General features: G+C 34.8%; 2 protein-coding genes across 13 annotated transcripts in view; both read left to right on the top strand.

Annotated features, from left to right (window-relative positions):
• Positions 1-22,491, top strand: part of LOC126873748 (uncharacterized) — a 327,994-nt gene that overhangs the window by 273,465 nt on the left and 32,038 nt on the right. The gene's annotated exons all lie outside the window — the stretch shown is intronic.
• The window catches only part of LOC126873706 (potassium/sodium hyperpolarization-activated cyclic nucleotide-gated channel 3), a 212,211-nt gene that overhangs the window by 170,005 nt on the left and 19,715 nt on the right, over positions 1-22,491 (top strand). For 7 of the 11 annotated variants that reach the window (XM_050634855.1, XM_050634854.1, XM_050634852.1 and 4 more), the window contains 4 exons: positions 3,254-3,417; positions 8,180-8,316; positions 9,412-9,555; positions 17,930-18,004. In XM_050634855.1, coding sequence (XP_050490812.1) covers positions 3,254-3,417; positions 8,180-8,316; positions 9,412-9,555; positions 17,930-18,004 — 520 coding nt within the window. The remainder of the gene's footprint in view (positions 1-3,253; positions 3,418-8,179; positions 8,317-9,411; positions 9,556-17,929; positions 18,005-22,491) is intronic. The other 4 variants (XM_050634858.1, XM_050634862.1, XM_050634860.1 and 1 more) reach the window with 1 other exon arrangement.

The following is a 22,491-nucleotide window of genomic DNA, read 5'->3' as shown; positions in this document are numbered from 1 at the left end:
ATGCAAAAGTGCGAAGTTTAATCAGATGAATAACCATAGATTATAACAGAACCGTTCATAATTATTTGAACGATTTCAAAGTTGTAACCAATGATGATACAATTAAAACAGTATTCATTGGCCGGCAAGAAATTATTGTGCGTGAATTGTATAATCAAGCGTCATCAACGGTCGTTAGTCATGTGTATAATTACTTAATCTACCCTAATTATCTCGTTTTCTCGTCAGTCACTTGCAATTAAAGAAACCACGCGCTATTTCGAATCAGAAAATATATTTACTTCCGCCAAATCTGAATACGGGAAACTTGAGATAAAATTAATTAAACGCAAACTTAACGAAAAGCTAGGCGGAACAATAATTAATCGCATTTTCTAAATTGATTATTGCGTTTTAATTACAATTACAATTTTCCTTGCACCGAAAATCTACAACAAACAGCTGCAACAATATTTCCGCCGTCTCGAAAGCTGCCACTTCGTTTAAACCCCTAGACCCCTAGACTACTTAAGCGCTGAAAAGGTGAAGCTGAAAGTAAGTCGAAACAAAAGCAGCCGAGGTCTGTTAATTAAACTTTCGCCCTTGGAGAACGTTCTCTCAGCTCGCGTTTTCCGTGTCTTCGAGAAAAAGCAATGCTCTTGGCGCACAGACAAGACTGAATCTTTTACTGGGATAACGGCGAATCGTCATTTTCCTTATTCAACCAGGGCCGTTTTAATGATTTCACGAGTGCTTCCAGGTCAACCGAGAACGAAAAGCGTATCTGGTGCGTGATATTTTCGTGCGTACACACGCGAAACAATTATACGAGGTGCTTATTTACCAAATTGGTTAAGTCCACAACACGGAAAGTAAAGAAAATTGATGAAATTATATAAGAGAAGCATCGATCAAACGCATTGGCACTAAGATTTCGAAAATTTTAAAAAGTATAGTTAACCACTTTGTCCTGTGAACGGCTCAAATATCGCGTCATCGGGCGTGGATTTTGTTAACGATTTTTTCTTCAAAAGGAACGAGATCAACTGCTTTTAGTTGACACTTTTTACTTTCCAATATAATATTCTCTTATTTATACTTGTCTATTCTCTGGACACAAAATTATTTAAACGGAAGGGTCTTTTTAAATAAAAAATATAGCCCTTTTTTAAATGAAAAATATTTTTCAAAGCATGGATACAATCGTAGAAAATATAATAGATGTTACACAATTGACTAAATGAAATACAGTTGATTCTTTTTCACATCCACAAAATTGTCATTGCTGGAAAGCCAATCTAATATATATTTGCTACTTCGTTTAAAGATTTCCATAAATCGCAGGTGGTAAAAATGTATGTAAATCCTGGCTGTCGAAACATAAGCTATAAAGAAGTAACTTTCGTAAGAAGTATTTTTATGAAATTTTAATTACGTCAGAGAATATTTCAAATTCTAAAGTTAAACGAAACACTCCGCATATTTGAAGTGCAGTAATAAAATGCAAGAGCCTCGATCAATATTTGCGAGGAAAGGTCATTGTTGGCGGAATTTTCGCGCGTTTCTTGCGGTTTTACGACCGATATTCCTTCTTCCTCTCCCTTTTAGCAGCTCGTTAGCCGAGAAACGGTACGAAAAGAATCCGGGTAACGTAAATTCGTCGTAAGGCGCAGCATTCCACCGTAAACAGAATGAAAATAAAATTTCTGGTCGACGTTTGCGAGCAGAGCACGTGGTAGATGCGCTTAAAACGTTGGCTTAGGTCTTGGTAATTGAGTAAAGTTGGCCCGGAAAGACAATAAATGGAATGACCGGTTTGAAGAAGGCCGCAGCCTTTTGAGATAAGTAGGTTACACGTTGGGCCTGGATTACAAAATTCTAATGCAAAATTCAGGGAAGGCTATGACTGATCCTGAGAATGAAAGGAAAAGAACTGGCTAATTTAGTGAGACAGGAAGCTGAGAGCTCTTGAATGGCACGAGACAGGAAAACGTTTCGTTTTAATCATCCTGTGGGTATTTTCTTTCCGTTTTTTAATTAATGCGATTGAATCACATGAAATTTGTTGTATTTTTCAAAGGCACAGATATTTTATATTAAAAAGTCTATATACATCGAATTATAAAAACGCTATTAAATGATTTCACAAACGCTTAAACATTATTAAACGTTGTTTTATTTACTTTTATATATATATATATTGACACGTGTTGTATTGTATTGTTGTAAACTTCTGCTATTTCTAGTAGCAAGGGAAATGATTTTGATGTACGATTTAAGCGAAACACCCTATACACAAAAGTATAGAAATATACATGTTTCAGTGTTAAGTATAAAAATATGTACTGAAGGACGTATATTTCTATTTCGAGAAATAAACTTTATCTTTACAAGGTATCAACACGATCTGCTAGCATGTTCTCTGGTATCCAACCACTTTCATCTGAAACACGTTTTCGCAACTTTCACATTTGTTGAGATATTTGCTTTGAGTTAGACTTCGATTTTTTAGACTCGTCGAAAGTATGCATTTATGATATTGGAATGTTAATTTTAAGGCTCGTTCCACTTGCCAAAGTAATTTGCAAAGTCAATAACGTCAACGGTATACGATATAATAAAAAATGTAAAAACATATTGCAAGAAACAGTTTCAAAAGTATTTAAAAGAAAAATAAAGAAAGTACGAAGGATACTGGAAAAAAGTTTCTTAGGACCTTGTACAGTGACTTTAGCATTCTTCCTATTTTCTAAAGTAAAATTCCTTTTAAAATGTAAATGCTCTTGTGATACAGAAATTCAGGTATACAACTATTGCGAAAAGAGTATTAAAAATGCTAATTAAGAGTGTTAATGTATACGTAAAATGCCTAAAATATTGGTTATGAATGATATCGATATAAGAAATTTATGTTTCATCTCATTTTCGTGAATCGAACAATATTCATTGCTAGACTACGTTGTGTCTGGCCATTACGGAATATTCTACTTAAGACGATTATTCTACTGTAATTCTACTGTTCGTTGAACTGTTGTTCGCATATACGTTAAGAGTTGTTGCTGAAAATTATTGACAATAACGGCTCATAATATTCAGATTTATATGATTCGGCGTTTTCCAATAAAAATTGAAATTATTATCGATTTGAATTCTAAATGACTTATTATCGACTGGTCATTTTTCTGACAAGCAATATTATTACATAGTAATGTAGATATTTTGCAAGTAATGGAGAATAATGAATTAATAACATTGGTTTCGTATCTGATTTCAGATTCTACTGGGATCTCTGCATGCTCCTCCTGCTGGTAGCTAATCTGATAATTCTGCCAGTCGCCATTAGTTTTTTCAATGACGACCTAAGCACTAGGTGGATAGCCTTCAACTGCCTTTCCGACACGATATTCCTCATAGACATTGTCGTCAACTTCAGGACAGGTGAGTACACATACGAAACTCATGTGATTTGAAACTAAAAAGGTTTAATCTTAAGAAGTGCAGGTAATAATTAGATAATAAAATATAATCAATTTATCCAAATGTCCAAAAGCACAAATAACATTTAATGTAACGTTTTAGAAAGCAAGATAATCAATAATATCAGTGTACCAGTTAAAATAACGAAAGCTGAGAAGCAGAAAAATAACGATTTATCAAAACCACGACAGTAAAGATTGTAAGCTACCTAAAGAAAAGAGACAAAAACGAGAAAAATTACAACGTTCGCTCTCGCAGAAAGAATACAAATGTTCTGTAGTAAAAATTCAACATAAATACATATTCAACATTGCCGGAATCTGTATTTTAGTATACAATCTGTACACATAGTATAAAAGGAAGGAAAAAGTCAAGAAAGCTGGTTATATCTTTCAGCAAACTTCGTTTTCCTATGAAACACTGTTACAAACATTTCCAAATCATAAAATATTCGACAGCTATCTTTTCGTTTGCATATTTGTTTACTCAGAGAATTTCTATCCGTGATATAAATACAATTTTTGCGTAGGTTCGTATTTTATCAACGCAAATTAAAAAGATAATCCAAATAGAAATCTATTTCGCCTACTGAAAGTTATAGTGTGCACTCCATTTTGGATATTTCACATATTTTCGCGTATTCTATTCATCCTGTTCATTTGTATATGTTGAAATTTTGCATAAGAGCATAAAAGTCAGCAGTCTAGATATAACAATCGCCAGTCGGTCACTAAAGACACATTCATACAATTTAAAGTCGCTCGATAATAAAAAAGAAGGAGGCAAGCCTAGGGAATCGAAGACCATTTGCTAACGCGAATCTCACCGTCTAAAAAGTTTCTCATTCCGATTGAGTTCCGTCTGCTTGCTCGTTTCAAAGCCTTATCGGCGGTGTGCTGAAGTATTCAGCTAAAATCGTTCGATCCCCAGGTACAAAAAGAAGCGACGAAAAGACTCGGCATTTTGCTGGACGATCACATCGGGACTAATGGTAACCTCGTGTCCGCGGAAGGGGAAGCCAGAAGCGATGCAAAGTTTGCATTGTCGCGTGCACGTCGGGAAAAGGACATTGAGGAAAGAATGGTCGACCTCGTTCCTCTTCTCATTTTTCTGTCGCCCATTCCGTGCTCCTCTCATCGGACCAACCCAAATCTCTACTTCCTCCCTAAACGACCGACGCGACGATTCAGTTAACTATACCACGCATTCTCGTTTTCATGTGCAGCTACGTGAACGTTGAAAATTATATGAAAAGTCGTGTTGTTTTTCATACATGTCTTTTCTAGTATAAAGAAGTGAGGGTGATTCGTATATAGATTAAAGTTGGACAGAACTTTGGAGAGAAGAAAGAATTTGTTGTTTCGAGGAATTTCGAGGTTTGTGTTCTCTAGTGGAATAATAATATTAGCAACGTACAATAAATGCGATTTTATTAAATCACAGATGTCTAAAGGGGTACATCTTTCCTGTAGATATTCGTCAGTTGTTTTTGTAAGGAGTTCATCGTTATGCTTCCAGGCTTTGAAAAGGTCTCAAAGATACTAAACGTTCTACAAAAAAAAAAAAAAAAAAAGGGGGGGGAGATTCAATACATAGAATTGGAAATATGATTCCTATTTGTTCCTCTGTGATCCACTTGGAATAACGAAAATATTTCACATCTCGAAAAAATTCACATCTGTGTGAAGATAATTAAAAAAATGTAACCTAGATAGAAAATTGTTTTATACGTTAAATGTTCTAAGCACTATGTTTCAGCTATTTTATATATTTTTACGTATTGCACATATTCCGCGTATTTTTGCATTTTCAAATTTTTCCATAAAAATCAGCAGACTAATTATCGCACGTTCGCTATTGATTAACAGCTAAGCGGAACTGATAGAATTTTATTCAAAAAATTCCCACAGCAGAATTTTTCATATATTCCTCCATTTGGTCGCGATTACGTAATATTGTTGCGAAAAGGCTTCGAGCTGCAGCCTCCTTTGAGATAACGTCAGTGTCACTGCCTTCAGAAAGCTCGGCAGAAATTTGAAAAGAAGAAACTTGTAATTGTTGACATTAAAGGGAAGGTTGCTGTCAGGAGAATCGTGAAAGAGAACGAACAAAAGCATGGAACCGAGTGAATCGTGGCTTTAACGCGAGTCGATTACATTTTTATGAAGTTACATTCCGATGCGGGACCGGAGGATCCAATTTCGTTTTATCAAAGGCGGTTTGAATAACGGAAAATAGACTGAAAGAGCTAATTCCTACAAAGGAAATTGTACGAATTCTTTAATCACATTTAGAACATCAGGTGGATTATTTTATTACTATTCGATAATATTAAAATACAAAATTTTGTTTAATTTATACTTATTTCTAGTAGTCAATTGCGATTCTTTACAACAAATTTTCCTCGTTGCAACACATTTTGCAAACTAAGATACCTGTACACTTGAATACAATAAATAATAAATAAAAACTATTTTTATTATAGCTTTCTTAAATACAAGAACTCTTATCGTTACGAAGGTGACATAATCCTTGTTTCTGGAAAAATGATTCGTTTCGAGTTTTCCTATATATCAAAAAATATATTGCCTACATTTTCAAGTACGCACAGAAGTAATTTCCAAGATATCAAGAGATCTTGATATTGTTTACTATATTCGAGTTTCCTTTAGTATTGTGTCCATCTCATTGTCCACTGCTTCAACCAGCTTTCAATTACGACCCAAATAATTGAATTCGCTAAGCATCGACCAGTAGCAAACACACTATTCGAAAACATCCTAGAGCCGCTCCTTCATTGGAAACCTATCGAGAGAACCTACACATCAAGAGTTTCCTAAATGCATCGTCGGCGGTTATTAAATCTAGAAGGGAAACGTCGCGGTGGAGGCACGTTCGGTTGGCAACCCTTCAAGCGGTTCCGTGCAATAATAACATTGCTCGACACGTATAGTGGCTCAGACGTTTTCGTTATTGCCGGGGGATTAATTTGAAACGCGTTTGAGTTGGATCCCAGGAACGGAGGGAAATTAGGTCACGTGCCGTGTCCGATGAGGAACCATTGTACGCGTTAAACACTGCACGTGAACTGCGTCGATTTGCGATTGTCGCGAATTCTTGATCCAGATTAACAGTCGTTGACCAATATTGCGTTCCGCGTGACGAATATTAACGACTGGACACTAGGTGGACCGGATACGGTCGATAAAGAAATGAAATGTTTGGATGCTAATGAGGCGACCGTTTGCGGGAAAAATAAAATGTCGTTGGAGTTGTCAGATATATTTATTATTTCTGCATTGAAATGTTTTGCAATGATATAATAGAATTTGGAAAAATAAGGATCTACAAGTGGATGGATGGATCTATAACGTTAATGAAGTGAAACAAGAAATTCTTGGTTTATATAGAACTAAATATGAGGGAAATTGTTAGATTTGATCGTTTTTGTTTTGAAATGTCTTATGATAATGTAGATAATGAAATTTGGAGATAATGAAATTTTTAGAAAACTGAGAAATCTAAAAGTGGATGGGTTTATTAATTGAGAGATTAATTGAGAAAATCGGTGTAAGTCATGAAATCTATTATTCTTATTGGAATAAAATGTGAAGATACATTTAACAATAACTAAATTTCCACGTTACATGTAAATGCCGAAATTGATCTATCGATACAATAAATCGATCAAAGAGATCTAAGAAAATAATATGAAGAAATCAAAATTTTATCTTATGAAATTATCCACATAACAATTTTTACAAGAAGCTTCTAGATGAATGACAAAATACTCAAACCGTCTAGGTAAACGTTAGCCTAGATAATTTTCAATCCTCGAGGGATTGAGAAAATCAATGAAAAGATGAACACATACAGAAATAGTTATCTGCTGGCAAATGTGAGAAAAGCCACATTATAAACTTCAGGGTACCAACATGCAAATGCATATACATATAAATTATACACTGAACTATCTCTCTTAGTTCGACCATCCAAAGAGGCACTATTGATCCTTCCACTTCTATTTATTTCTGTTAATTCGCTGTTAGAGTTTCTATTTATTTCTGAAGGTCCATTTATTGCGATCAAAGCGTAATCACCAACTCACTGAGGGTTTTCAGAAACTTCAAAGTAACATTCAATATAAATATAGATGTGTTGTAGAGAGACGTAATTGCAGAAAAATTCTGTATTTATGTGTACTTAAGAACGTGTGTGGTTTCAGATCCACGAAACGTTTGTTACTTTAAAAATCAATTAATAATTCTTATAAAATGTGATTTATATCGAAAGTTAGTATTTAAGAATTTTAGAACGCTCGTATACTTAAAAAATTAAGAATCACGTAAAGATTGCTGTTTTCATATAAATATAATAATTAATTTGGAGATATTAAATTTGTCAACTATCTTACTAAAGATCTTTCTATATTAAACATTTTATTAAAATATCTTCCTTTACAAAAAATCTGATTAAAAAATGTTTCTTTGTCAGAAATTTGATTACGGAAATTATATCATAATTTCAAGTTAAAAAAATATTCTAATTATCAATTTCTTGATTCTGGCAATCCCTTTCTTAAATTAATTAAAATATTTTAAAAACAATAAGAAAAATTAACAACAATTTATTTTTTTAACACCTAAGAGATAAAAGAAAATAAGGAATAAGTAATGTCTGATTCGATGAAGGTTAAAATGTGTATTATTTGTGTTGCTTCCAGGCATAATGCAACAGGATAACGCCGAACAAGTGATCCTGGACCCGAAGTTAATCGCGAAACACTACCTCAGGACTTGGTTCTTTCTCGACCTCATTTCCTCCATACCACTAGACTACATTTTCCTCATATTTAATCAAGTAAGTGCATATTAATTATCCTCACTCTGGTGTACATATTTCTTGCATTAATTCGTTAAGCCAGAGTTGTGTTTTAGTTTCTCTGCAAACTCGATTTATGTAATTAATCTGTTTACACGAGCCTTGACGAGATACGTAACATTTCAACGTATAATCTTTCCAGCTGCGTAAATAAATTAATCATAGCTGTTTCTTGGTACACGAGACCAATATTTCAATTCTTTGTATTCCTACGACACTTAATTTTTTATTTTTTATTTCGGTGTTAAGTTAACATTAATTTACACCCTGACCAGTAAGTAACATCTTGAAAGTCAGTGTGACTTCCAACTGTTCATTTTAAGAGAAAATTAATTCGTTGCAGTTTACTCGACACATGTATCTCTATCAGTGAGATACAAATGTAAACAATTTGGATTCATGGAATAGAATGATCGTAATACTTTGTAAATATTTGTGTAATTTCAACGTCCTCTTATACCTAACAATGTTTCTATTCAATTGTGAAATTCCGTCAGACGTAATACACTTCGATGAGATCATCTGAGAATGAGAGCTGTTTAAAACGATGTACACATGAAATATTAATATTAAACAAATTTAAAAGCTTTTCAAACAATTTCATTCTTGTTTTCTAATTGATTTTTCTTGCAACTTCAAATTTTTCGTTAATACCGCACTAACGTAAAGTGCCAATTCGAAAACTACTACCTGTAAAAATAATAAAATGAATAAACCAGATAATACGGTACAACAACCAGGAAAAATTACAGCGTTATTTAAAATAAGAATAGTGCTCGTTAAATTAACCTTACGATCGTTACTTTCAAAATTTGTAGCAAAATTACTCTCGCAACTTACAACCCTTTACCAATTTTTCTAAAGGATCCCTTTAGAAGCTTCAGGTTTAATTAACTCTATCTTGACAACGCGCTATAATTTCCATGAAAATCCCGGTAGACTAGACAACGCAAACTCGGTTTAAACCGCTCTCATTTACTCCCGATGGCGGCAAGCTGAGATTCAATTCCACGCAGCTTTGATGGGCCGCGTAGAGAGCCAACGTTCTCATAGGATAATCGTCTAAATCGTCAGTTTCAGGACTTTAGCGAGTCCTTCCAGATCCTGCATGCTGGCCGTGCTCTCAGGATCCTCAGGCTTGCGAAACTGTTGTCGCTGGTTAGGTTACTACGATTGTCAAGACTGGTGCGGTATGTCTCGCAATGGGAAGAGGTCTATGTGAGTGTTTACCATTGTTTCTTATACCAAGCACCGTATATATATATCTTTTTTTTCATTTGATATTCTATTTATATATATATAGTATATATATATACATACATATATATATACACCTCATATAATATACCCACAGCTCGTGTGATCCTTGTACAAAAATATGAAAGAAACCAAGCGTCTCGTCGTCGTGTCTTTTATTTGTCAGTTTCAACAAGTGACTGACTCTTTCTTTTGTCTCTATATATATGTATATATATATAGAGACAATGTTATATATCTATATTTATTTATTTTTTACCTTTACAACCTCCCTATCTGGCCGCGCTGTCTGTCTGTACAGCTTTGCGTCGCCGTTCGTTGCAATGTTTCCTTTTTATCTACGACGATGATGGGGCCTGGCTGGTCCCTCGTGGTTTCCATTCTTTTTTCATACGCGTGCAAGTACGTATACCGTGTATACGTTTGATGCCACATGTACCACACGGTCAGTTTTTGGAACTGTCTGCATTTACAGAGCATCAATTCCGTGTTTTGTCGCAGAATATATGATATATGTAAGAAAGTATATAATATATCATTCTCGTTCATCACGGGATGGTAAAAAAAAAAAAGAAAAACTGAAGGTAAATAAAAAAAAAAATTAAAGGAGCTCGATGCAAGTCTCTGCATACGTTGTGTGTCCAAAGGCAATGGTCTGATGTTATACAATACATACACACATACATTTATACATGTGCATAGGTATAGGCTTATGAAAAAATTCATAAATATTCTTAATAGAGAACAATAAAATTATGTGATACGAGAAACAGAATGGACGTGACCGATCGAGTCAGGAGAAGTTCTCACACCAGTGGTGGATCTCCTTTCGTTACTTCCACGGACAGTCCCACAAACTTTTTCTCAGCCGGTCTGCCCACGTGTCTGGGTCGAGGTGAACTACGTCTCGTTTACAGCAAAGGCGAAAAAGCTTCGCCTCGACCAATTAATTCCGAATTTTATATGGGTAGAATTTTCGTCGGGACCAGTATCCAGGCTCTCCCGTCTGTTTTTCTTTTTGTTCTTTTAGTTTTTTCTTTTTTTTTTCTTTGGTTCTGATTTTCATTAGGCGACAGATTGAGCGAAACACAGCGAGGCCGCGTGTCTGTCTTCCACCATTGCGGGGAATCCCTCGGAAAACAAACTTCTTACACTAAAAACACATAAAAAGACACATACACGTATATAATCATACACATCTCCGTCTGCTCGTTATGTATGTTTATTATACCAATTTACAGCGTCTCCGCGGCTCTTACTCAATCGCAAATGTCTGCAGCATTTCCGTGAAAGAAAGTCTGTAAAAAATCGTTCGTGTCTCTTCCTATGACGCGATTACCACTTGTACAATGACCTGTTTTATGATCTCTTACTTGCGTCGGTGTGTGACATTGTTATAATAATGTCTTCTTCGATTTAAATGTTATTTAATGTTGATATGACTAATCGATGTTGTTTCGAGCGTTGTTCGAATTGGATCGTGCATATTTATACATTTATGAAAAATTTAAATCTATAAAGTGAATAGAATGCACATAACGTATAGTAAGTTCCATCCTTTTCGTTGTGCTCGTAAGAATATGAATATCCATAAATGTCCTCGGTCTTCTAATTTATTTTATAAATAAATTTATTCACTTTCATTTAAACTAAAATTTGATAGAATTATACAGTGGTTTATTTTTAGAACGTTGAAAGTCTGAGAAAAGTTCTAAGTATTATGTGAGAATTAAAAGACTAAAAAATCAATGACAATAGTGACAATGTTAGACATTAGCAATTCTTAACACGAAATATTGATTTATCAAATTTTGACAATTAACCTCTTCGGACTTTCAAATAGGACATTTCACATGTCTGCTTTTCAATGTTTAAGAAATTATTCTAGTCGCTTAAGGTCATCACCATAATGATGTTTCACGAATTTATTTATTAATTTTCATAAAAAATATTTAGAATCATGCATCTCGACAAGCGAGACAATTCTTCCAAGTGCCTAACGATAAGAACATTTCATAACTATTCCAATCTCTGAGCAGTCAACGCCTTATACGTAATTGCTTTTCACAGACGCTCAGAACTTCCAAGTCTTCCAAGTATCAATTTAACCAAACTCCCTTAATAATTTTCCTCAGATCTCCCAATCTCGAACAAAGATGATATTTCTCTAATTATATAACTCTTAACTCATTCTTTAATTTTGACGATATACGAACACGAGAAATTTCTCTAATATGTACAAGTGGCACGTGAGAAGAGTCCAATTTTATATAAAATCACACACACACACATACTCACACACTCACTCACTCACTCACTCACTCACTCACTCACTCACTCACTTACTTACTCACTCACTCACTCACACACATGCATGAGAACTGACGAGGGCAGGCCGTGAATTTCGGTACAGAAACATATATCGTTGATATATTTCCGTCGAGGACGGTTTCTCGAGTGTGTTTCCGGTCGAATAGGCGTTCTCGCGAGGGTGTTCCACCGGCCAGATCGTGTCTCGTTAGCGATAGGTAAGTAGTTTCTCTCTTCGAGCGGAATTCCTCCTCTGGCTCGATCTTCCATGATCCACGCGTATGTATGTGTATGTGCATTAAAGCAATATACTCTCGATTATTCGTACGCGAATTATTTTTATACGACTGTCCCGAGCATCTGGCCACGAGAGAGAGAGAATCGTGTTCCCAAGCCAGACGCGCACGATGGAAATTCGGATCGTTTCCTCTGTGAATTTTAAAATGGGTCGAGGAAGCGTTCTCTCCAATTCGTTCGATCGGATCTTGGCGTAACACGCCACTATTGTGTTGCTCAGTAAGTTCTGTCTTTCTTTTTTTCTTTTTTTTTTTTTCTCTCTTCTGCGACTCATCTGCATGAAACACGCGAATAATCTTGTCGTAACTGAGAAATTACATTATAAAATATATACACATATTTTGAAGTTATGCTCAATACACTTTTATATATGAAAACTCTATTACGGCAGAGTTTATTCGTACTATAAGCCACGTATTAACACATTACGTACAAGTAACAGCTCCATAATAAGCAGTACACTGAGAAAACTAACTAAAGAGACTAATGCGATTCCACTAGACAGGACACTTTATAGCTGCAACCAAGAAGAAAACGAAACTTTCACATTGATCAGAAATCATTGAGAAAGCACTCGTTCGTTCATTAGACAAGGCAAAACTATGCAATGTTTCGCACGTGGTACGTAATGGGTTAAGTTAAAACGGGGAAAACGTAAAGATGATGAAATATATCGTGGAATGTGTCAGCGAGAGGATATACATGGAGGATATGTCGAAGGATCTAGCCGAGGACCTGCTCGAACATAACTGTCACATTTTTTACCCTTTTATATATTTTCCTTCTCTTCCTTTTTTATATACAGTAATTCACGAAAGTATTTGGACACCTATCATAGGAAATTTTTGTAAATATATTACGTGTATTATACAAAACTTTTTTCTTATAATGAGACGCGACTGTTATGGTTATAGTGGTAGAATTTGGAATCTGAGAATGTATAATGTATATAGAAATTATAAGACATATAAATTAGTATATAGCATGAACAGTTGCCTTATAATTAGTGTTAAAAGTGATCCCATTAAATACGGAAACTTATTAATAGAACGAATGTTGTGTCTGTTTAAATCATTCAAATAATTTCGCAACCATAACGAAGTGTATTTCTGCAATAAATATTACGTAACTGCTATGTACATTTTCAAATTTCTTTCAAACTTTACCAATGTGATCATGTCGTGTGTCATAAAAAAGTTTCTGCAAAAACATTCGTAATATGTTCGAAAAAAGTTTCCACAAGTATTTTGGACACTTAGCATAGAATACTTGTGTGTCTGTATCATGCGTGTTATGAAAACATTTTGAAATTTCATTAGCACTGTAATGAGACACGAATATTATGATTACATTGATCAAATCTAAGAATGTACATGTATGTATTGAAATTACAAGATATTTATTGCAGGCATATATTCGATAAAAAATTAGTAATGTTCATTAATATAACGAATAACTGTCTATTTAAATACTTTTATGGTCTCTGCAAAATGAATTGTACTAAACAACTTATAATTTCTATATATATATATTCATATTTCTTTTAGACTTTATCACACAGATATAGTCATTCTATAGGGTCTCATTACAGTGTTAATGAAATTTCAAAATGTTTCATATAACATATAATATATTCATAAAAGGTGTGTACAAGTGTTCGAATATTTTTGTGAGCCACTGTATAAAGGACACGTCTCGGTATTTATATTCATGTATGATTTTTTAAGAGTCCTTTCTGTGTCAGTTTGATTGTATCTTGCCTTTAGCGTGAGCCGTGGCGCAACGAACAGACCAACGAATCAATCAGGCTTTCCGTCCAATCTCGAAAGAGCAACCTTTTTTCTAATCACCGTAATTATACTCTGAATGTTACTTGCGCTTGTGTTTGAGAACGTCTTGTTGCCTCCCTCTGTGCTTTTGTTTTATCTATCCCTAATCTTTTTTCCGTTCTGTTCGACGAGAGCCAGAATTCGTCGAGGCGAGCTTGCGTCGCGTGGTTCAATCATCGCTCCAATCACCGTCAGTCTCAGAAGACCCTAATCTTGTTAGTTCAAACAGAATGTTCAGGTTAGGAAAATTGTGTCGCAATCGGAACGCCGATGATATCGCGATGATTTTCTCGTGTTTGATGTCTTTTTCTCTCTTTCTTTTTTTCTTTCGAATCGTCGTGATTCCGATGTTAAAAGGATTCATGTGCTTTTAATCTTGCCTAAGGGAGATTTTGAAATAGTTCAAGGTACGTGGATTGTAATAAATCTTGGATTCTAAATTTTCGATATTATCATTATGTATATTGAGTTTTGTATAATTTCAATGTGGTATATGAAAGATTCTATTACTTAAAAATTCTAAAACCCTGAAGAATCCTAAGGTTCTTAGAGGTCTTAGAATTCTAAAAAGGGATACTAAAATCCAAGAAAACCTAAAATTCTAAAAAACTCGTGACGTCAACAAAAATGTTTCAAAATCTTTAAATAACAAAACAGTCTAGATTCTACAGTCTAATTTGTACAGTCTGGAGTTGAAATGTTAACATAAATAGTGTGTCATAATTCGTAACGCAAGTGCATTCTATTCTAAATAAATCGAAATGATAAAATAACCTTTCCTCGTATTTGTTATATCTAAAATACAAATATAGTAGCAATTTATAACGGAAACAATTACATAAAATGACAGACATAAATGTCAGAATACGCGATTGAATTTCAAAGTTATATTTCTGGGAAACGAAGCTCCATGCAACAAAAAATTATTCTTCAATTTCAATTTATTTCGAGCCATGGAATCTACCGTACTCGCTTTATACCACGAATTCTCTGTGAATTCTATATAAATCTCTCTTTCGTTAAATTTTAATTTACTTTCCAAATATTTATTTTAGATTTTGTTTAAGTATATAATATTGAAAAAATTAAAAGTACACGAAACCTCTAACATCTTTAAACTTCGTAACGAAAAATTATTTGAGATTGATTGCCCGGATCATCCGTTATAAGATTCGATGAAGGATCAAACCGAGATCAGTTTTGAGTTAGAAAATCGAGGAAATAAGGGACCGGTAATTTCCTTAATTGACGTCCTTCGTACTATCACGGTATTAAAATCGGATATTCTTCGACCATCTCAGCTCATCTCACAACTTCGGTTTTAACGAGCACGATTATAAGGAACGCAGGAAATTGCTGACTGCGGTTGCTACTATCGGTGATCAAATCATCTTCATATTCAAAAAAGACGTGAATAATTGAAACACCAATCTCATCATTAGTCATCATCTGCATCGTTCGACGATATTGGACACCTGTAGTAAGCTTAATTCTTGATGTTTCAATAAGAAAAAGCTTCTTTAGATTTGTTTTTTATTTCGATTGAAATTATCTTCAAGTAATTTACATAAAATAATAAAATAATTTAATCGTGTGTGAAAAGTTCGTGTTCCAAAAAAATTGATTGAAAATTGCAGAATTTTCGTTATTTACTACGATATGAAACAAGTTGCTGAATAGTCAATACATAAATTGTAGAAACACGCATATTATTTCTATTCTATTGAATTCCATTCTACGATTTAAAAGTTAGAAATTGCAGGATATACAAGTATTCCAGAATCTTCATGAATTGTAAAAATTTGTGAATTGCAAATTATCGAATATCTAAAACAGTTCTACAGATGTCCTCAATCGTAGATTGATATCGTTGGATCGTAGATAACCACAACATTGCATTTTAAATGAAATTTTTGGATCAGATTTATATTTATAAATTTGATTTAGATCACGTTCAACTTTATAATATTTAATTTGAATTCTATATCTTATTGTATAAAATACAGAGCGAAAATTAAGAAGAAATGTTCCAAAATTAAGTAACTTGACTCAAATTATTATGAATGGTATACGATCCAACGATACCATTTTTACCATCGTTAAATAAAATATTATCATTAACAAATTATATAATACATTATACACATTATTACTGATAATATTAACTATCATTGATTATCGTTTCATCAAAAGATCCATATACCATCGTCCAAAATTTTTAGAATAATATTCGAAAACGTTGACCCATTTTCGTTTCTGTTAGTTCGCCGAAAATGCAAGCGTTCCGCGAAAACGTCGGATTGTTCTGACACGTCGTTTCTCTGAAGATCATGCGATTTCGCGGAGTTAGTCCCGCAGAGCGGAAAATGTTCCGGAGAAAGCCGATCACCAGGCCGTTTCCACGAAAGATTCTTCCGTGTATCTTGGTCATGCAGCAGCATTGGTGGATTAGCTAAAAATAGCACGTGTAATGATACACTGCACACTTGGGCGTACTTAAAACTGATTTATATCAACGTTCCAGTTCAGTTACCCTAGGGATTAACTTCAGATTTAGACCCTAGACTCTGATTTGCGGCAAATGGTCCAGCCACGATAGATTCACGGTCGTACGGGTGTTACTCGATCCTCCGAAGTTTGATTTATTAGTTTGAAAGCGAATATACGATGAATGGAATGAATGAAATCCATCGAACATAGGTTTTTTATTGACTGTAGTTTTCAAATGTGAATTCATAGTCGAACTTGACTTGTAATTTAACGAGGAGGTTTACCATAATTTCTTCTTTTTTTTTCGTTCTAGTAGTTCTTAGAATATTGTGTGGAGAATACGATTTTTATACGTTTTTGTACTTTTAATTTCTCTGTCACAACTTGTCAATTTTATTCATCGTAACATTCGGAATTATATTTACAAATGAATATTCCAAGTCTCGTTTAAAATTAAAAATTATGTATTTTAAATTATATCGAAACAATTTTTTAATTCTAGATTATGATATCGTGGTACAATATATACATACTATGATCGATTATTGTCAACCGATTACAAATTGTAAACCAAATGTTGAATCAACAAGAAAAAAACAAGAATCAACGAGGATTATCTAACTGGGCCATAAACTCTGTTATTCCGTAGTCTACAGTATTTGATTATACTTATTTTATTACTGACTGTATCATCACACAATCAGTTAGTGCCAGTCTTGAGTATCTCGGGACTAATACGAGACTAGACTACTAGAACGAGCTAAATATTACAAATTTTCTATTATTATTATTATTATAATCCTTAGAACTCTGCAGTTATAATTAATTAATTATCAAATAAACTATCATCATTTATGAAACAAACAATCAATTGTTTCATGTTTAAAGAGCCAAAAACCATACAGTCTTCTATATTCCAATGAGTGATATAAGAAGTAATCTTCTTTTTTAGAACCTCAAACTTATAATTAGTTACTATCTGATACATTTTTGTCAGAAGAAACTTGTAAATTTATCCTCCGCGTTCTTGAAACAAGCGTTAGATAAATAAAATGAGAAACAAAAAATGAAAAAAAGGAGTGTAATTAAAGGCAATTTGTCCTTTATAGTACAATTGGTCTTGGATAATTTTTCTAATTTTCGGTACAGTCTAGTCTTGAAAGTGCCGGGACCAATTCCAGACTGGACCATCACTACCGTGAAAAATCTACGAACTGTACACACGAAAACCAACGAAAGAAACCAAAAATAATCTCTGCATAGCGAGGGACCTCGCGAACTCTTCCCAACACATCCAAGACACGCAGAACAACACTTCAAAAAAAAAAAAAGAAAAACAACTAAAAAAATATTTAAAAAATCCAAGTAGTAGGCGTATTGCGAGAACACGTTTCCGAATGGGTTTGCAGATCCCCCTTTATCAACAGCCGGAGAGGCACTACGAGCGTCGGGCGACACCGCCCCAACCAGACCGAACCAGCAAGGTGTGCCTGCCTAGTAACCCCGAAACCAAGGCCAAATGCCCTTTCTTGATTCAAGCGTTCGTTAACTTAAAACTTAATGTTTCTACGTATAAATATAAATACATATATACATATATATATATACGTTAGATCATTACTAATATTATCTACTTATATATATACATATATATATAGTAAATTTTTGTTACGGTTACTGATTATCGTTACGATGTTTATTATGACCGTTTTTTACGATTGATTGATTATTCGTTGTCGTTTGGTTTGGAAGTTCCTATATATTATCATAGAGAGAACGTGCATAGTCTTGCCGTGTGATCTTCATTTTTTATTTTTCTTTTTTTTTTTCTTCATTTGTTCTGTTCAGTCTCAGTATCGAAGGATACTGTTTTGATACACCATACACCACGCCTTAATGATACATACGTACATACATATACAGAGTTATACACAAGCATATATATATATATATATACAGAGTTTTAGATCCCGATTTTCTAAAAGAAAGCGAAGCCGATCAAGAGCTTTCTTACGCAGCGTGGCTGTATCGTGATCGATTTCTTATTTATTTTTATCCTTTGATTTCTGTTTTTTTTCTCATTTATCTTGTACATGTATATTTCGTTTCTTGGTTTGTTTCCTTGTTTTTTTAGTTTCGTTTCTTAGAGATCGATGTTGTTGCACGATGACATAGAGGTGTGAGATGACGAATGAAATATTATAGAGGATAGAGAAATTTCGTTCTGTTCGTTTCTGTGTCTGTGTCTTGCATCGTGACAGATTACTTGACATGCGCCCGATGTTTCATAGTACATACGAATTTAATTAAACCGTCGAGAGCGAAGTGTCTCGTTCTGTGGATCGTTCGAAAACGTGGTAGAAAGCGTCGAGAGGCAAACTTGAGAGAATCTCCGAGTCAGAGATATCCACCTTAGACATTGAAGAAGCCTCTATTCCCGTTTCAATTTTCGTGAAACAAGCTCTTGATCCGGCTAGCACATAGTCCCGTAGTCCCGACAATACTAAGTGTCACATGGATCATGTAGAGTCCCAAATTGACAGTCGAATTAAATTTTAAAAACAACGAACACGAATCCAGACACAAAGTATCCATGTTACACTGACTAGCTCGATCCTTGTGAAAGTTCTTAGGAACGATTTGGTATGACATGTTGTCATGTATATTTTTTTCTGCCGAATTTTGTTGGAAAAATCCCTTCAACCGTTAGGTACTAACGTGCGTTTCGTTTTTAATATATAGTCACTGAGTCGTGTCGAATACTGGGCATCTCAACAAGCAATTTCAATGTTTCTCGATACGATCTCGATGATATTGGTTCTTCATTTTGGATCGTCATCGTGTCTCTGTGTTCCAATTGCATAACTTTTCAAACTGAAATGACTATATAACGAGGTGCGCATGTATATCGACCATGTGGATCGATAGTCGTTAATGTTTGTTTCATATGGAGAACGAGTTCTGCATATAGAGAGAAAGTGAAACAGAAAACGAGAGTATGCATGTAATTGTTTCTATTTCGTGATGTATCATGAAGCTAACGACGATGATAGCTGAACCGAGCACGCAGTAGACACGATGATAATTAAGAATCAAGAATTCTCTTCAACTTTAAAAAAACGAAAATTTTTTTCTTCGATAACGAACGAGTTACGTATGAAAAGCTAAGTAAAAAGAGGAAAGAAAGGACGATGGAATGAAAAGAAAAGAAAAGAAAAGAGAAAAATTTCGATCCATTCCCGAACAAAAGACTCAGGATAATAGGGAAATACTGTCTGAGGTATTCGACACGACACGCTATCCACATGGCTGCTCTACAGACGAGAAAGTTGGTTGGATTGACCGTAGGTCTGCCTGTGAGTGTTAGGTGTATATTAACCCTATTTGCCCGACATTTTTTTGGCGATGTGCCCGTGTTCAGTGTGCTCCTACGTTTTATTCTTCCATTCAGCCCTATATATCATCCCTATGTCATCCCAAGAACCACTCGATCTACGCCATTTGGTACGGAGACGAATTTTTCTCTGATCCAGTTGCGTCTCGTTCCCACATTTGCGTTTTGCTTGCTGTTCTATGTCGTTTAAATGCCTGATTTTTTCAGAGTTTAGACATTTCTAAACGTATTTTGTTCTCCTTGATTCCTTCGTCGTCCACTTTCGTCTCCCTTGTCGCGTTGTTTCAGTTTCATTGGCATTTTTGTTCGCTGTTGTCTCCGCCTGTTCAAGTAGGAAAAGGCAACGATAGACAGACGCGTCGACGAATTAATGTTTCCATTATAGATTAGTAGAAATTTTACTCTGGTCGTTATATCATACTTCTTTTAGTCTGGACGAAGAAGCAGCATGCGGGTGTACTCGACGATCGATCTCCTCGGCTGTGGTCTGTATATTTGAACAAACAGTTGCACCCCGATACTCGAAACAGTTGTCCCGACCTATCTGTTGTTTTTCTCGCTTGGCAAAGTGTATTTATCGATGTATCGTTCGTTTGTTCTTTATTTCCATGGTTGCTCCTCCCGTTGTTTTACGAAGTTCTGCCTGTTTCGTGAGAATGCAGTAAGTAGATGACAGAGATCGTTCGTTGTTCAACCGAACACGATAGAATAGCACCGATTCTCGTCTTTTGTTGCGCGTATCGTCGTGTCGACCTCGTCATCGCGAAAAAGAACCAGAAGAAGCAATCTTGAAGAGTCTCGTTTTCAACACTGAAGACTCGAATCTTACAAATGCACAGAAGGATACGAGGAGACATCTATCCGCATTTATAAGCAAACGGAAAATTTTACTTTAAAAGATATTTGAGAATATGTTTTAATTTATTAGTCGAGGATATTTAAATAATATCCTGTGTTAAATAAATTGAAATTCGAAGAAATTTTGATTTACATCCAAATTTTTCGACGACCACCCGATAGTGTCAGTTTAAATTCAATTTCCAAGTGGTGATCAGTAACGTGGTACGCCGGTTTTCCAGCTACTCAAAAACCCTGATCGAAATTGGATCTTAGAGAACGATTAATCATAGCTGTCGCAGAGGAGTGATAAATTGCGAGAGATTCGCGCAAGTCTGTTTTCGTTCGTTGATTTTCACTCCGTCGAGACACAACCAGACGGAGAAACACGATGACCGTTGTTTCTGTAATTTTCTGCACCCTTTCGAACGGGGGTTTTAATCCGTCCGCTCAGCCGCTGCGGTTAATAGGGGCGAAGAAACGAGAACAGATCTCGTCGGACTCTAATAAATCATTCGATCGGTATCGTTCTTTGTTCCTGTGTTTCTTTCATTTAATCGTATTCTGTGATGGTTCTATTTTATTGCTCGATGTTTTTCGTTTGTCATAGTATTACTCGTGGAATATCATCAACAGTCACTTTGGTAATACAAATGGAGGCACAAAGAAAGTTCTGAACTGTATGTACAAGGAAATAAATCTGTACAGAGTCTAACTGGTTGTGAAACGATATTTCTTAATTTATACGCTGGTAACTGATTTTCGTTTATTACGCACAAATGTCTGGCAATGAGACGCGGGATCCGACCGAATTATTTTATGGATCGAGTAATAGAAAAATCCAGAAATTTGTGCTAATAAAAAATTTGAACAGATGTCAACCAATTCTGTTCGACACCTTTCAATTATTGCGATGAATCTTATTATCCTTCTACCTTTTACTCGATCCTTTCGCTCCTTTTAACAAGATATACCAATATTCGTACACTTTTTTATTTTCTCAAGCAAAATTCAGCAAACATATTGCCTTGTGTCGAAACGTCTTTGAACTTTATCGATGAAAAAAATCTACGATCGATAATGCCATCGAGGAAAGAAAAACCGAAAATCGTCAGATTTCCTCGCTTCGTCACGAGAGCTCCTCACTGATTGAAGTAACTCTCCAATTTTGTACAACGTTGCTACTAACCTGCTAAACGAAGGCAAAAGAAGTAAAAAAAGAAATAACAATCGATCTCTCGAGCCTTTTATTACGAGCTTTGACAAGAAACTGCGGCTTCACGCTTGGCGCGACTGCTGCAACGAAAGCTTTGATATTAACGAATGGCTTCTTGACTCTTACTTCTCTTTAACTCACGAACTCATTAACTCTCTCTTTTTATTAATTATTATACATTTATTCCTCTTCTTATTATTATCATTCTTATTATTATTATTTCCATTATTATTATTAATTACTATTATTATGTGCTGTTTACGGTCAATCTGTTCATCATTTGTTCTCCACGTCGTAATTTTAATCCACACTGTTGCATCAATCCATCATCTCGTCTTGCACTCCAAGTTTGATATGATACCACCGATCACAAGAAACAAAAAATGGGAAGAAAGAATATAGTGTATAAGAAAAGAACACATATAGACGAACGAACGAATGAACACGAAACACCCATGTTTTAACTACAACACGATTTTTTATTTATCTTCTTTCCCTTTTCTAATCGACGATATCGTACGTCT

The sequence above is a fragment of the Bombus huntii genome, chromosome 15 (genome assembly GCF_024542735.1).
Source record: "Bombus huntii isolate Logan2020A chromosome 15, iyBomHunt1.1, whole genome shotgun sequence".
NCBI lineage: Eukaryota > Metazoa > Arthropoda > Insecta > Hymenoptera > Apidae > Bombus > Bombus huntii.
This window is presented reverse-complemented; position numbering and strand designations above follow the sequence as displayed.